The following is a 16,604-nucleotide window of genomic DNA, read 5'->3' as shown; positions in this document are numbered from 1 at the left end:
CCAATGCTGTACATTTCCTGTTGTTAACAAATGCCTCGGAGGGCCCACGTGTGCCCCTTGACCAGAAGTTACACGCATGACCTAAAGCATTAAATACAGCCAAAACATTTGGAAGATTACTCTCAAGGCCACACATCCCAATGATCTCGCGTATGGCACTGTCTCCCCAACAGCTGTACTGCCATATGCAGCGTGAAGAACGTTAGAATGTGATTTGCCCAAAAAAACAGTCAAGGTATACCCTCCAACAGTGATATTTTTAGATAGACACACTAGGACATTCTCATGTGAATACCATAGTGTCAACTAGAAAGTAAGTAAAGGTGAAAACTCATCTCAAATAAGACTTCTATTCAGTGACTTTTCTAAGGAGAAACCACTCAGAAACGTCGCTTTTTTACATAGCTCTTTAATTCATCTTAGTTGTTAATTCAGGTCATCATCCTACAACTCTCACATGCCTGAAAGATCCATACTCCTGACAAGAAATCAGTGCAAAAATACAGAGCTCAAGTGTCAAAGTCAAATTCCCAATTACATGTACGTAACTTGCAATGCAACCTTGCTAATCCAGGTAAGAGTTTCTGCCAGCTGAACTTCAGCACTCAAAAGGACCTCATCTCAGTTTCAAGGCTGGGCAGCTGGTATTCCCCTCGTGTGCGAGTCTGTTCCTCATTCACATCAATCATGGCACTCAGGACCAGGATCCTCTCCCCAGTGGGCTCCCCGTTTCTCAGTCACAAGCTTAATGAAGTAGCTATGGTTGGCATACAGCTTGAGCTTCTCACTGATGTCAACCCACTTCACCATCCCAGCGTCATCACCTGCTTCCAGAGGCAAGTTATCCATTGTCTCACCTGTTCACAAAACAAGCGTTAGGACATGCTGTTTTCTCCTTCTTTCTCTTCTCACACCTGACCAGTTCTTCCTTTCCACAGGACTCCCCCAAAGGCAACAACCTGCAACTATTTCTCAGAGAGAAATCAATCAAGTAGCTCTCTGAGTCTGTGCTAGAAAACTTTTCCAGACTTGAATTAAACATTTTTTTCTGGAAATTTGAGTGGCACAGCTACAACTCTTTATTGCCACTCCTAGGTTAACACCAGGGGCATGACAAGTTACCAGAAATCATTACAACAGCACAAGCCTAGCCAATCCCTCTGAGTCAATTAATTGTTTAACATCTGATTGCTTACTTTCTCAGGTACTACCCAACAAAATATGAACTGAATTCTGAAACTTACATATGCCTGCAATCCTGTCCCCTCCCCTCCCCAAATCACTATTTTATCGAAGTCACCGAAGTAAAAAACATAACCAGCACTTAAATAAGGCTGCAGAAAGGCTTTCTAGTTGCTCTGAAGTTTCTAACTCAGATTTCCAGAGCAAGTCCCAGTACTTGTTAAAAACCAAGCCAGGAAATGCTTATTAAAAAAAAAAAGTATATCAGAAATAAAGACCAAAGGAACACCATGTTTATTTTTTTCTGGGGGCTAATAAATCAAAAACCAGCAGCATATTAAGCTTCACCACTATTATCTCTTAACTACCCAAGAGTGAAAATATCACTGTATGACTTCTGTCTGTCTGACCTCCAGAGAAAGCAGACTTTCACCTCAAGAGGGGAAAGATGAGCATTCAGGATAACGGATCGATCCAAGAACTACCAATGTATGCTCATTCCAATTAAATTATACAAGGAATCGAAAGTACAACAATTGCTCTGGCAGAGTAACAGAGACAAAAAGTGTCAAGAGACAGCAAATAAGACAACAAAGACAAGAATGCAGTAAAGATCATCCAGCAGCCAGAGGCAATGCACCTGAAGCAGGCACCGGTACTAACTGTGAAGAAATGAAACCCAAGAGCCTTCCAACTCAGTCAATGAAATAGGAAATTAAATCAACTCAAGCTAAATACAGTGTTTGGACAGTGACTGGCCTAGTGTTCTATCTATAGAACAAATGCACATTCTGCGATTTGGAACTACGTAACACAAAAGTAAATTATTTTCAGGCAAATCCCTTATGTTCCTTAATTCAGGACTGAAAGAATTCCAAGGGGAATGACAACCAATACTGGCTGCAAGTGAACATGACAAAAGATGGGGAACCCTCACACCCATTGCTTTCAATCTAAGAATTAAACTCAACCTGCATTCTCTTCCACTTTCATGGCTCATCTCAGCCCCACGTATGCAAAAACATCTACACCAAAAAAGCAGCAATGCCTACCTGTTTCATCGTGATAGTTCACAGCCTCCGTCTCCATCCACGCATTGTCGGTGTTACGAGGGTCATCCACATATCCTCTGTACACCTACCTCAGTGGACAATCACAAGAAGTTCAAAAAAAAGGTGGCACCATTAAAAATCACCTGCAGTCACTCTTACAGAGTATGCAATTGTCCCTTCCCTGTCTTATATCACAAAACCCTGAGCATTACAGCTTATCTTAATGACAGTGCATTCATTTTGTCATCTCCTAACTAGCTGCAAGTTACCCCGAGGCTATCTCAAAAGACACAGCTTACCACAAAGTGCTCCTGGCTGAACAGCCTCTGCAGTTGCTTTTCCAAGCTTGCTTTTTCCTCAGGAGATTTCTGCAAGGAGTTCAAGGCCTCTTCCCCAAATTCTCGCTTCAGAGTAGCACTGATCTTCTCCCCTGGGTCCACCATCCCCTGAGAGTAGAGAAAAAACAAACTGAGGAGCCTAAGACCTCCCATGCTATCAATCTTTTACTGGTGCTTAGGACATTACACCCATACAAATCATGCTCCGGTTATGTAAGAAATTCTACACTTATTTGTAAAAAGCAAGCAGACACATCCATCAAAAACTACAACAGGTGAGATTATACCTGCATTAAGCAAAGGACACCATCAAAATTAAGTACTGCCTTGTAATGCAGGAACAGCAGAAAGCCTACCAACTGATGCTTGGGAGGATAAAGATAAATTGTTTATAGGACCTTTCTCTTCCCCTCTACATCATGAGGTCATCCCCAAAAAGCAATTATATCACATGAATGCCTGTTATCTGCTTGTGGCCTTGCCAGAGGGATGTCCACCTTTTCCAAAGCTTTGCTCTTACCCCCGGGATGGCCCACTCCCCACAGTCTCTCCTCTTGATAGCTACGAACTGCAAGATGTTTTTGCCAGTAACTGGGTGAGCAATCTTATTGCCACTTCCATCCCTCTTCCACCTGCAGAAAGCGACAAATAAGGACATTTGTTGCTGCTGCTTCTTAGAAGGAAACCAAACAGCAGAGCTCCCACACAATGGCCTGCTGGAGGGCCAAGGCAGCGGATCAAGCACAGTTCTGGATCAAAGACAGACAAAAGCTGTCTGGGAAGATCTTGTCCCTCCATTTTTGCAGCTAGGTCCAGAACATTGGTATCTACTGTAACTCTCATTGTGAAGCCTTTAAGTCTAACTGTACTTCTACCTACCCGTAAGATAACAATAATTATGCTTTCTGCTATGACAAAGTATAAATTCCAGCCGCAACATTTCAAACCACCCACTCAGCACCAACAGAAGGCCTCAAACACCCACCACCACACTCAGGATTTAGAATAACTGCAGTAATTACAGCAAAAAAAACTATCTAAATAAAGACAAAAATCAAATCTGTGTTTGTTTTACTTTAAAGGAAAAAACCAGCAGCATCAGTAGCCTTCTGAAAAGGGCAAGAACTAAAAGGCAGCAGCATGACTTCAACAGTGGTTCTGTCTTCAGTGCAGTATTCCTTTGCTTGCAGTTTGGTACCTACACCAGCTCCTCTGAAAGCTCTGGGTGTAATACACTTGATGTGAACTCACACAGGCTCTGGAGGCAAAACCACCATTAAAGCAGAGCACACACCGACAAAACAGACTAAACAAGCCCCGTCTTCTTCTCCTGTACACCAGGCCACCCCAGTGTTTCCTCCTGTGCAAAACCAGGCACACCACTTCATTCACAGCTGAGGCACCAAGACAAAATCCTGTTCCTGCAATTTATTATGCCTCAGCTATGGTCTTTTGGTGCATTTTTCAGACAATAACAACATGTCATGTTATCTTTTAATTTTCACGTTTGTTACTGAAGAGCATTTGTACAGTGTATTTCTACTGAGTTGCACTTTCTTGATCTTTAATTTGCCTTCTCAGCATTTCAGAAGCAAAGGCTTGTAATGAACAGCAAGTCCTAGCTATTTTCCAGAACCAAAGGCTAAAAAACTGTTGTGTTCCATGTATCCATACATCTCTCCATGCACATATACATACAGGCAGAGCAACACACAAAAAGCCGCCTGACATGCAGTTGCTGGTTCCCAAATGCACAGAAAAAGATGTGAATGCTTTTGCTTTACTGCACGCCACCTTTCAGTCACTTGTCCCTTACCTAGTCACAATGGGATCGGCGGCGTGGTTTGGCCCCCAGCGCCCTAATAGTCCTCTGCCTGTGAGACCAGTCCTTCCCGCAGGATTCCTGAAAGATGCGTCACAGCACATTAAATAAGTGTATGTCCCCATGTGGAGCTTCAAGTGTTCTGCAAAAGCAGCTCTAAGGAAGCTGAAATAACAAAGCTAAGGATAGCACCGTACATCCAGCGTCAGCACAAGCTTTAAAGAATAAAGAGATCCTCTCCTTCATTACCTTTTCGTGTCTGACAGTACAGGCAAAGAACAAAATAGCTTTATTTTCCAGATGACATATTCCTGATCAAGCTTTACTCCCATCACACAAATATAACCTGGTCTGGGAACCTAATCCAGCCTTCATTTTACCAGACTACACATGCACAGAGCATTTAATTACATAAAAATTCCAGAGGAAAAAGAAGAAATAAAATTCAGGTCTGATTACACATCTGTGCCACACGAGGATTTGTTAGTGGATGGAAACACTCATCTACTCTGCCATAGTGCACCTAAATGGTATTAAAAACTTCAGAGCACAACACATGGTCCAACTGAGGGAGCAATTCCACCACACCCTACTATCAAAGGTGCTAGTGACCTCCTCCCCCCAGGATCCCACAGCCCACTGTTGGGGCAGAATTGGCTAGTGGCTTGCTGCCACAGCCTTCTTCTCAAAATAACCTTCTGGCACTGAAGTATTGTTTCTGCTGTCTTAAGAGGGGACCCTCTTGATTTTATTCTAGTAGGTACCATCTACCTAAACTGACAGAGACCTGTAGGAGCTCTAAAACTACATCACTGAAATGAATATGCAACGAAAATCACTCACCGGGGCCTCCCATTTTCAACCACATACAAGCCATTCCGACTTGTCCTCTCCACTTCTCCATCTCTCTCATTAAATTTGGGAGAAAAATTTTTATCACTGCAGACAAAAAAAAGTAATTAGAAGCAAATTAAAAACCCAACATGCAGCAGAAAAGGTTGTAGGCCAGCCACCCAACCTACAACACCCACTTGGCTAATGGGCAGGTTTAGATGGATCTTAATACATAGGCCCTCCGTGTCCTGTGGGAAGCTATACAGTCTGAGCAATTACTGATGACTGTCTCTGTATTTAAATCTTCAGCTAAGTGTGGCACTCTAAAGCATTTAACATTTTCTCCTCCTACAATTTCATTTAGAGGATGTTTCAAAGCTGTTCTTGTTCACGTTGGGGAGCATTAGATTTTATCCAGTGACAAAGCTAACAAACACTTTCCTAACTGAAGAGCAGCGAGCAGTTACATGCTAAAAGCAATCAACAACTTTGCAAAAGTTTACTGCCCATGCCCTGTGTGCACCTCTGAAAATAGAAGCACACGCTGGTAGGGTGGCCTACAGAAGCCTCCTTGCTGCTCCCAAAGCAATTCCCCTCAAACCACCACAGGAGTCAATCTACTGACCAGCTTTTTCCTCACAATCCATTTGGGAAGCTACACTAAAAAACAATTCTGTATTTTCAAGCGTTACCAACATCTCCTCCAAGAGCATCTGGCAGTAGGTAACTCCATACACCTCATCCCCTCACTAAGCAGCTTATGGCATTCCTTGAGAGGAGAACAGAGAACGTGTTCACGGAACCAACACACACGTTCACAGAGCAGTCACCATCAGGCATTCAACTTGCTGCATTTCCCGAGTCAGAGCCCAGCTCCAGACCTCAAGGTCTAACCAGATTCTTCTCACCTTGCATCCAGTTATGCATGCACATACTGAAAATTTTCTCCCGAGCTCTTAAATCCAACATTATTCGCGCTCGTCAAAAATATTGGAAAATACATATCAGTAAGGGTTCTGAGAATTTTACTTCTCCCACAACACAGAACAGCCGTAGGAACAGTTGCCCATTATTGCAATTAACTCAGTCGATCAGTATTTCCTCCTGCCCCGTTCAAAAAAGCCAAGGGCCACACTTTCCACTCACTTGATCTGAGGATCTGCCCACTTGGGTCCTGCCAAAACAGCCGCTGCGGTGTACTCCACAGGATTATAATCTTCCCACTGGGTCAGCCAGCCCACTTTGTCTTCGGGAACTCGGCTACGCTCAACACGCGATCCGGGATACGGGGAGGTGAGGGCTTTGCTATGGTACCACCTGTCAACCTTACAACTGCTGAGCATGTTAGCGGGGTGGAGATGGGACCAGTGGGCTGCAGACAAGTTACTGCAAGAAAAAAAAGATCTCATTCCTGCAGCAGCGCAGGGCAAGTCAGATAGGGAACAACCCAGGAGCCCAGAGGGGCGCAGGAGGCGGCTGAGAGCACACCCCTTCCAGAAGGGCCCCTCCAGCTCAGCCACCCCTGCGTGCACCCAGCGCCCCCCTGCAGCCCCCTGCAGCCCCCCGGCCCCTCGCAGCCCCGGTACCTGCGCGGGGGCAGCGCTGCAGCGAGCCCCAGCAGGGCGAGAGCCCGCTGCAGGCCCAAACCCGGCAGCATCAGCAGCCAGCGCGGCCATGCCCAGATTGGGGCGGGGATCCCCGGGACCCCTCCTCCCTCGGGTTTGGGGCCGGCGCCCCCTGGCTGCGGGATGGGGGCGGTGGGAGCGGTGCGGGAGCTGGCGCTGTTCCTGGGCACGCTGCTCTATGCCTACGCCGAGGCGGCGGTGCGGCTGCTGCTGCCCGCCCGCAGGAAGGCCGTCGGCGGGGAGCTGGTGCTGCTGACGGGGGCCGGCCGCGGGCTGGGCAGGGCCACGGCCCGCGAGTTCGCCCGGCGCCAGAGCCGCCTGGTGCTGTGGGACGTGGACACGGTAACGGGGAGGGGGGCTCGGGGGGCGCGGTGTAAGCGGGAGGCGGCGGGGAAGGGGGGGGCCGCAGCGGCAGGGCCCGCATGCAGCGCCGGGACGTGCGGGGAGATGCGGGGCGGGCAGGCGCTGAGCCGCGTTGCCAAGGGAGATGCTGCAGCAGGAAGATTTTGGCAGCTTAGGGGGTGGTGGAAGATCGGAAAGCGTGCCCCTAAGGGACTGCTTTCAGCATAAAGCACAAATTTCTCCAACATAAAAGACAGCCGTCTTCATCAGATGCTGCTCTGCTCCAAAAATATAAAAAAAATCTCCAAAGATGCTCTCTTCTCAAGGTCCTCCCCCTGGGCAACATGTGGGTGTGCTACAGCAGCACATAACCTCTGCTCCTCTCCTTCCTCACTCAGCACGGCCTCAAGGAGACGGCTGAGGAGTGCGAGAGGCTGGGAGCCACCGTGCACACCTTCGTGGTGGACTGCAGCAAGAGGGAGGAAATCTACCGCGCTGCGGAGAAGGTAGGGGAGCAGGTGCACGAGAGAAAGCTCAGCCAGGTGGGCTTGGTGTCAGACAGGGCTGAAAAAGTGCACCCGAGGTATTCCACTCACGGCATGCAAGTCTTGAAATTACAGCTTTTTGTTTCTGTACTGAGAGAAAAGCAGCCCTTTGGGTATCGCAGCCCAGCTCATCCTCCTTTGCAAGCCTCTGTCCCCGCGAGCTCCCACTTTAGGCTTTAGACCTGTGAAAGAATGCCTTCCTTTGAGCTTGCTGAGAAATAGGCACCTCTGTGGAAATTGGAAAGACTTTATTGTAGAAAGTAAGGTTCAGGTGGTCCAGAACATTCAGTATGTCCACAGAGCCAGCTGTGACTGTGCGGACTATTTTTGTCTGTGGGTGAAGAGTCTATAAAAACTGGCATATGTACAAACATCACATCTAAATCAGCTTCCAGGATACTGCACACTTTCTACTCGATCAGGAAACACAGCATGATTTTCCTCTCCCTGAAAGAAAGACTTGTAAAAATTAAATTAATTGCTGCTCATAACCTTGTATTGTTGTGATAACAAACAACACGGGGCTGCATGTTCTTTTTGCCAAAAAGGTGAAGAAGGACATTGGCGATGTCTCCATCCTGGTGAACAATGCTGGTGTGATCACGGCTGCTGACCTGCTCTCGACCCAGGACCACCAGATTGAGAAAATGTTTGAGGTCAACATTCTCGCCCACATCTGGGTAAGGGCCGCTGGCGTGTTCGTCCCTCTGTGGTGGTGTGAGTGTTATTGAGGTGGGGGCACCCTCAGCCAGGCACTGAGTCCCTGCAGGCAGGAGATGCATGGCTCAAAAATGCAAAACGTTTTTTTGTCACCAAGCCCTGAGAGCAGGCAGCAGGGCCAGCCTCTCCCCAGCTGCTCCTGTCAGCCCAGCAGGGCTCCAGGTCTCGATCCTGGGGCATTTTGTACCTGCCTGCATTGCTGACTCCCTTCTGGGCTCCTGGCACTGTCTCAGGTCCATCCTGGAACTGTTCTGCCTTTGCCTGTGTGTACCACCTCCCTTATACCCCTCCAGAACTTCTCCCTGCATGGAGGCGACATGGCTGGGCCCTATCAGAGCTAAGCCTTGCCTTCCCCCTCCCTGGGGACAGGGGCAGCTTTCAGCAGGAAGAACAGTGGTCAGTAAACAATTTCTGCTTGCAGGGGACTGAAAGGTGTGCTACAGGTTGGGTATGCTGAGGAGAGACACTGGCAGCGTGGCTGCTGACAAGTGAAACCTAAAGCTAGGCAATGTGAACATCAGCTTCTGTCAATCCCTGGCTTTGCTGAAAGGCTCTGTTTGGAAATTGGGATGCAAATCCAGCTAAAAGGAGACCGTGTGTCTCTGTGGTTCTCAGGAGCTTGGTGCCATGCAGCCCCCAGCACCCGGGGTAGGCCTAGTCACTGAACTGCACATAACTGGGTTACTTAATTGCACATAATTGAGGCCAGCATTGAAGACTCCTAAGAAGTCACTGTTCCTTTCCTCCTCCACATGCCCCACCTCTTCCTCTTGTTCTAAAACCCTTTCCAGACAACCAGAGCTTTTCTGCCAACAATGATGGACAACAATCGCGGTCACATTGTTACAGTGGCTTCTGCAGCAGGTCATTTTGTTACCTCTTTCATGGTAGCTTACTGGTAAGTGACTTCCAAATCAGCTCTCTTCATTTCTTGTTTTTAATTGTGTCTTCTCCACCAGCACGCACAGAGTAACCGAAATAAACATCCCACTGAATAAGCTACTTCCAAAGAACAATGCCAAGGAGGAAAAAAAAAACAAAACACAACACCCGTCAAATAAGGACCCACAGAGGTACCCACTAATTTCAGTATTAGCTCTGATTGAGGTGATTCAGTAAAGGATTAATGATGTGACCAATCAACTAATGAAATCTTCTTACTTTTTTCTCTCCATACCTAATCCAGATTTTGCTTTGTTGAAAAAAAGAAAAAAGGTATCTTCTTCCCTTCTCCTTCTTAGAATGTAGCACTGCTGTGAGTTGGTGTGGTGATAATGAGACAATCCTGACTGAGCAGCTTTTTGCAGTTCTAGCATTTGTGGCAGTGACTGCAGTGGACAGAAACACTTCTGCCATCATCAGATAAAACAAGGCATTGACTGTAAAACTATTGTAATCTTTTGAGAAGATAAAAGATACAGTAATACTGAGTGCTGTAAGCAACATGACACTGCTGAGAGGCCAAAGTACTGCCTAAGTTTGACAAAAATGCATGCACAAAATTGCAGCAATACTATTGTCTGGCATAATGTCATACTGCATCTGACCTAGCCCTCTACAATAGTGTTTCCCAGCAGAACCATCTTTTCCTGGGTATGTTCCTTCATGGGGAGTCACTGTTGGCCATGTAAGAACACCTGCGCCAGGACTTTTAGCTGTATTACACTGTTAAACTTACTTGATATTGCTCCTTTGATTTGTTTCTACTTGGTTCTGTTTTCTACTCCTGGCCTCCACAAACTTCAATCGCACTAAATTGCTTAAGTCCTTCATTTCAAATCTCATGCTTCAACTTCACAACATGCTCCACATGATACAAGAAGCAGTAGGATTGTTGCCCATACGTATAATCCCATTTGTTCTTAAATTTGCGCACTTCAGAAAATTCTTCAAAAAGAATTCAGCTTAAAACATTCTAAGTCAGCTGTATGGATTCACACACTATCATTTCCTAGCATTCATCTGCCTGCTTAGTACTAACCTAAGTTTTTTTTAGAGTCACCCACTTCACATCCCACTATGCCCTCCCCTGGCAGCACTATCTATTTCTGCGCTACACTGTGAGACAGTAAAAGCCAGCATTAGTTCCTGCCCCTTCTCTTAGAGATGGATTACACATCTTCCCCTGCTAGTCAGTACTGGGTGTTCTTTCAGCCCCTTTCTATTTACATCATGTTGGAAATAGCATTCCCACCTTCTCATTTGTGACATTTTTTCTTCATCAGTTCAAGCAAGTTTGCTGCTGTTGGATTTCATAAAGCTCTAACCGAGGAACTATCAACCCTGGGAAAGAATGGAATAAAAACAACATGTGTCTGCCCAGTTTTTATGAACACTGGATTTGTCAAAAACCCCCGTACAAGGTAATGTTTTGATAAAAGCCACATCTCAGCCTGCCTTTCTTTGTATTTAGATGGATTTACCCTTGCTTTAGGGCTTGCTTTCAACCTGTATATCAAAGGGTAAATAAAATTGGCTGAATATAAATCTCTTTCTGCATTATCACTTCAACCACAAGATCTGCATTTGAATTACCTGACTTTGCCTGCAGTTGAAGTATCCTACTTCGCATTCAGCTCTCCCATGTATTACCTATATCATTCTTAAATTTATGCTTTCCTTTCATTTTAGGCTTGGAAGGATTTTGGAAGTTGATGAAGTTGTGAAAGAAATGATGGAAGGAATACTGACTAACAAGAAAATGGTTTTTGTTCCACCACAGCTGAGCATTGCTTTACTTACTGACATGTAAGTGACATTAAAAAAAAAAAGGGGGGGGAGGAAATATTCAACACAACCGCACGAGTGTAGAAGCATCACACTTGAACCATCTGATTCAAGTTTTACCATTGGAATAAGTGTCTTTTGCTTTCACAGTAGGAAAGCTAGCTGTTGGTATCATTGAAATACATGTAAATACCCCCAAATGATGGCTAGACACCCATAGTCTACATTCAATTCAATTCCATTTATTTTCTACCATCATTAATATCTTTAACCAATGTACTAGGTCATTAAAGTCATTCCTTATTTGACTTCAGTATGTCTATAGCCACTTGAAAACGTGCACCTGTCTGCAGGAGACATTTTTTTTTCTGATTGAATTATCTCAAGTATCCTACGCCACATGTCAATGCTAAGGAATTACATAGTGATTCTTCCTAATGACAATAGGAGAAATAAAAGCATTTTATTGAGTCCTGTCATAGGTCATTACAGCTGACAGGAACGTTCCAGGCCTAGAAGGCACATCAGAACAACTAAATTACCACACCAGTTAGCTTCTACAGTACCTCAAGAAACCTTTGGTAACAACTTGTTGGTGAGAAGACAACTTGGCTCTAACCAAAACCTCCTATTTATGAGAGCCTATAGAGATTCTCCTGTTTTCCCCAAATTCCTCAATCAACCAGATGAGGTTTTGAAAGCAAAGGTACCTGGCCTTGGAGTTGTCATCAAAGGAGGAATGTGGTGAAGGGATCAGAAATAAAGCTAGCCAAAGAATTTCAAGGGCTACATATCCTTGGGAACTACTCCCAGTTTCAGTTTTGGTCTCTGTCTGAAGCAAGCACGCATTCTGCACCCAGACCAGCTCTTGTCCCACCTGTGCTGCCACTTTTCCCGTGACCCAAGTTCTTATCCTAGATTTCATTGCATGGTTTTATCTTTCAGGTTGCTTCCAGAACGTGTCTCAAGATTTCTGAAAAAGCTGACAGATGTTAAGTTTGATGCAATTGTTGGACACTGGAGCAAACAGTGAACAGCAAGTTATTTGTTGTTTCCCCATGGCACGAGTGAAAACAGAACATGGACCATGTGTAGGGCAGTGGTTTTGATTCAGAGCAGAAGCAAGACAGGTATTTCCTCCAGGCCACCACCACCCTTCACACCTGCAGCAGGAACACACCTGCATAACATGGAGTGTTGCCAGAGCAGAGATGCAGCTCTGCAAGGCAGAAGGGCTGTTTTAGCTGTGCATTGTGTCATCGCTAGCTCCTTCCCTGCTTCTCGCATGCACGGAGGCAGACAGGAAATGCAGCAAAACCCATTTTGGGACAACAAAGGGATTTCCTGAGTATATATGTTAATCTGGACTCATCACTGAGCAAAGAGATCTTGTGGGAAGAAATTCATATGGGTGGTCTGCTTCAGTTCAATGAATCGTTTAAATTTTAAAATGGAGCATGTGTTACAGGCTTTTATGTGCTTTTGTAGTGAGTACCTGAAAGGCCACAGCCTTTTAATCAAGTGTTACCTGAATATGTTGATTGTCGCGTTATGCATGAGCAACATCAGCACGACTTGTACAGAATAAATGCAGTTCTTTACCCAAAAGGTGCCTCGCAGCAGTTCAGCCATAGCCAGGTCCTAGAGGTGCATTTAAGGCACAGCAGCAGCAAGTAACGCGCCCTCTGCCGGTGTCATTTCCCACGTGGCTTGGTAATCCCCAGACTTCCCAAACAGCTTCCTCTAAAACGGGTGCAGTATTTCTTGATCAGTTACCGGGTGCCCTCCCGCACTTCATGCTCACTTGAGAATGCAACTTATTTCAACCAAAGATAGAAGAAGCTACACTGAAAAAAAAAAAAAAAAAAGACGTGGACTTGTTGTCCTCACACTAGCAGGCTCTTGTATCTTTAAATAAAAATCAAGGAGATGCTAAAAACCTGGAAGCTCCTCATTCACATGCTGGGGTGAGCTGAAGTGGAAGTCCATGGGACTTGTACACCATTATAGACCAGGAGAGAAAACCTTAACAGGGAAGCCAACAACTCCTGGATAAGCCTTCATTTCAGCTCACTGACACACATGCACAGCAATTAGGTTTTTCATATTCCACTCCTTTTAAACACTGGCACTGTTCATTGCACGAGCTGCCACAGCTCCAGCAACCTGGGACGATTCCTGGCTTCCCCCTCCCCACCTTGCCCTGCCCCTTGCATGGTTTCCCAGCAGGAGGGGACAATCCCAGCGCTGGGGCTGACAACCTGCCAATGGGCAGGCCTGCGTGGGGCATGGCCCCAGAGGAGCCCCACTGTCCCTCACAAGCCACTGCCTCCTTCCCTGGGCACCACCGTGACCAGGAAGAGGTTAAGCCTCCAAAGGTCTGTGTAAACTCCCCTTGGCCTGTGGAACAGCAGAACACCGGGCAATGAAACACCGGTCAAAGACCTCTTCAGAGCACAGAGAGGTTTTCTGCCTACTTGTGCAACTGCTGGCTGCATGGCTGTTTGAGGGAGGCCTGAAGACACTGCTGCATTAAGCACAGCTACACATGGGTGACTTTCTGTGTAATCCTTTATCTCCATACCAGTGTTTTCTTGGCCTCCTCAGTTCTCTTCCTGGCCACCAGAGTCAATGCAGCTGAAGCTTACCCCAAAATCTGGTTGTTTGGTAACTGGTGGAAACCTATGCTATCAAACTTCATATAGCTACTTCCAGCAAAGCCCCAAACTCAAACAGAGATATCTTGCATGCCAGCTTAGGGCACTGACGAGCCTGGTGGGGACTCTGCTCTCGTGCTCTGCCTCCCCCTTGGCCGCCTCTTGGAGCTGGCATTCCCCTGCCTCAGCCACAGCCCCAGCTGGAGGCCCGTGCCAGGAGAGAGGCAGCACTGCTGAGCTGTGAAGTCAGGGCCTGGCTGAACCACCGAAGATGTTAATTAGGAAGACGAAAAAGTTTCAGGAGAAAACCAGCACCTAGCTCTGAGCATCCCCACTGGCATCAAATATCTTCTCCCACTGTAAGTATGAGCAACTGTGGAGGCAAAGTACAGCAACAAAACCTCTAACAACTCATTTTAGCTGTAAGCCAATCCTAGTTAGAGGGCAGATATGTAGGGAACCTTCACTCTCCCCAGACCAGGGAAAAAATCCTTGTGTACAATTATAAACATGATTCAAATTCATCCAAATTTCAAACTGAAAAGTAAAAGAGGAAAAACAATCTTTCAAACAAGACTAAGCAGTTACATTGTTTGAGGAGGGTGAAGGAATTCAAGTGATTCACAGTTGAATTCCTTCTATTTTCTACAATTATGTTATAGCAATAGTAGGAAGTAATAGTACATCCTACAAAGGCAGACCCCATTCCCCCCTCCACCTGAACCATAAAGCCATCGGGATGCTCGACACAGGAACGCCTTTCATAAGCTAAGGGCGGCTGCCCAACAAAACCCATCTTGCTGACAGTTTCCCCGTAAGCCTGGCCTGTCACCACATGCACCATTACCCAGCAGCCTGTACGTATAAACCCATATTAGATGTACAAACAGCACACAGTCTGCTAATTCCTTTTGATAAACAGCCTCTTTCTTGGACTTGACATCTCCGAGAAAGAGGAACTTTTGACAGCCTTTTCTTCTGCCTGGCCACAGCCTATTGCTTACTTGCTCTTTCTACAGCCATGAGTCAGCCCGCTTAGAGCGATCCAGGCGAGTTCATTGCCCGTTTTAGGGCAGGACAACGCACAAGGGACTGTCCTGATCTCCGCAGGCTAACCCACCAGTGCTGTGCTCCAGCCAAATGGTAGGAAAAGATGCAGTGAACCAGAATTCATCAGGACAAATGGGAAAGAAAGGCCCTTAAACCACCCAAGCTACGCGGGGAAGGTGACTACCTCCCAAGACAAGTACAGCCTTGGAGATCTGAAGCGCCCGGCACATGAAGGAGCCAGCATCCCACCTGCTCCAGAGGTCTCCGTGATGCCACTGCTTCCATGTTTCCACTGCAGGGCACAGAGGAGGAGCACCTGCTGGCATTCACATGGAGGGATGCTGCTCTCCCAGAGTGCTAACCAGTGAGATATTCAGCTCAGCTCCTGTCCTCTGCTGTGGGGGGGAGTTGCAGTTGCTCGTTACCCTACAAATCATAAACACCAGTAAGAATAAGGACCGTAAACGACCACTTGTTTCACCTGCCAGTGTGTTAACCAGTAACAATAACACTACAGTTAACTTAGGAAGTCGGTAAAAGAAAGGTTGTGACCTTCTGTGGACTCAATTGCTTCCACTTGGTTTTAATGAGTCTAAGTTAAAATTAGTCACAAGTATTTATCCTCTCTACAAGGAAGAGACACCAGTGAAGTCTCATGCATCTGGCACCCTCCTTGGAGATACGTCCCCCCCTTATGAACACACTCATTGTGTAGGGTTTTAGTGGGAACAATCTTAACTCTGCAGTTGCTTAAAAGATGAACCAGAGTAAAAATATCACATTTATTGACTTTTCTTCTATTCCGGTGAAAACATCAGGTCGATGTTAAGTGAGATGGAAAAAGCAGATAGGGCTAAATGTTCTTACGCAGGTCCATTTAGGTAGATATGAGTTCAGGATGTATATGTAACCTCCAGTCCACATTGAATAATAGCTTTGTTAGGCTAAAGATCAGATATACCCCACAAACAGCACAAATCAGCAAAACAACCTCCAGCTGGTTTCCACTGACTGGCACCCAATCATAAAACTGTTCTCTACAACTTGGGGAAATTGCTGTTAGGTGGGTTCCCTCCACATGTAGAGCTGACCGCCTCTGCTCCAACATTAACAAGCCACCAAGACACAGCTGCTGAAGACAAGCAGCCTTCTCTCTTCACTTACCTGACAATTTGGATCTCTGTTTCCAACTCCCTGTGCTGTACTGATACCAGAGGTTCTTGCCTTCAGTCTCATTTCAGCCCACCTGCAGGGCCACATGTAGGACTCCAGAAAGAAGGAAACACCAGCCTCACAGGTCAGCAGTAACCTGAATTCACAAAGTCCTGCTTCCTCAGGAAATCCAAGGTCCTTTTCCTCACAACATCACAGAATGGCTTAAATTGGAAGGGACCTCTGGACATCATCTGTTCAAGCAGATGTAGATGTAGAGTAGGTTGCCCAGGACCACACTCATGTGGCTTTTGAATACCTTCAAGGAGACAAACACCACAAATCCTCTGGGCAACCTTTCCCAGTGCTCAGTCATGCCCACAGTAAGAAAGAAGTTTAAAAAAAAAAAAAGTGTTTCCAGATGCTCACTTTGAAACTCCCATTTCACTTTGTGCCCATTGCCTCCTGACCTGTCACTGGGCACCACTGAGAAGAGCCCAGCTCCAGCTCCTTGACATCCTCCCTTGTGGGATTTACAGACATGGATCAGATCCCCCC

General features: G+C 46.2%; 2 protein-coding genes across 3 annotated transcripts; one reads left to right on the top strand and one right to left on the bottom strand.

Annotated features, from left to right (window-relative positions):
- Window positions 1-413: 413 nt before the first annotated feature.
- On the bottom strand, window positions 414-6,914 carry NUDT9 (nudix hydrolase 9). Of its 2 annotated transcripts, none has more exons than XM_084286381.1 (8): window positions 6,815-6,914; window positions 6,375-6,614; window positions 5,238-5,333; window positions 4,389-4,475; window positions 3,093-3,204; window positions 2,534-2,680; window positions 2,235-2,319; window positions 414-857 (listed from the first exon to the last, which is right to left on the bottom strand). In XM_084286381.1, the coding sequence occupies exons 1-8, from the start codon at window positions 6,883-6,885 to the stop codon at window positions 682-684; spliced, it is 1,014 nt and encodes a 337-aa protein (XP_084142507.1). In that variant the 5' UTR covers window positions 6,886-6,914; the 3' UTR covers window positions 414-681. The 2 variants fall into 2 exon arrangements, with proteins under 2 accessions (XP_084142507.1, XP_084142508.1); XM_084286382.1 differs by having other exon boundaries at window positions 6,375-6,560; window positions 6,815-6,895.
- Window positions 6,915-6,976: 62 nt separating this feature from the next.
- LOC311209248 (17-beta-hydroxysteroid dehydrogenase 13-like) lies at window positions 6,977-12,220 on the top strand (the record flags this gene model as incomplete). Its single annotated transcript, XM_084286512.1, has 7 exons — window positions 6,977-7,195; window positions 7,594-7,701; window positions 8,289-8,420; window positions 9,252-9,358; window positions 10,686-10,823; window positions 11,092-11,208; window positions 12,133-12,220. 7 exons carry the CDS (start codon window positions 6,977-6,979, stop codon window positions 12,218-12,220), a joined length of 909 nt encoding a protein of 302 aa, XP_084142638.1.
- Window positions 12,221-16,604: the final 4,384 nt, after the last annotated feature.

Source organism: Netta rufina, assembly GCF_964035555.1.
Source record: "Netta rufina genome assembly, chromosome: 4".
NCBI lineage: Eukaryota > Metazoa > Chordata > Aves > Anseriformes > Anatidae > Netta > Netta rufina.
This window is presented reverse-complemented; position numbering and strand designations above follow the sequence as displayed.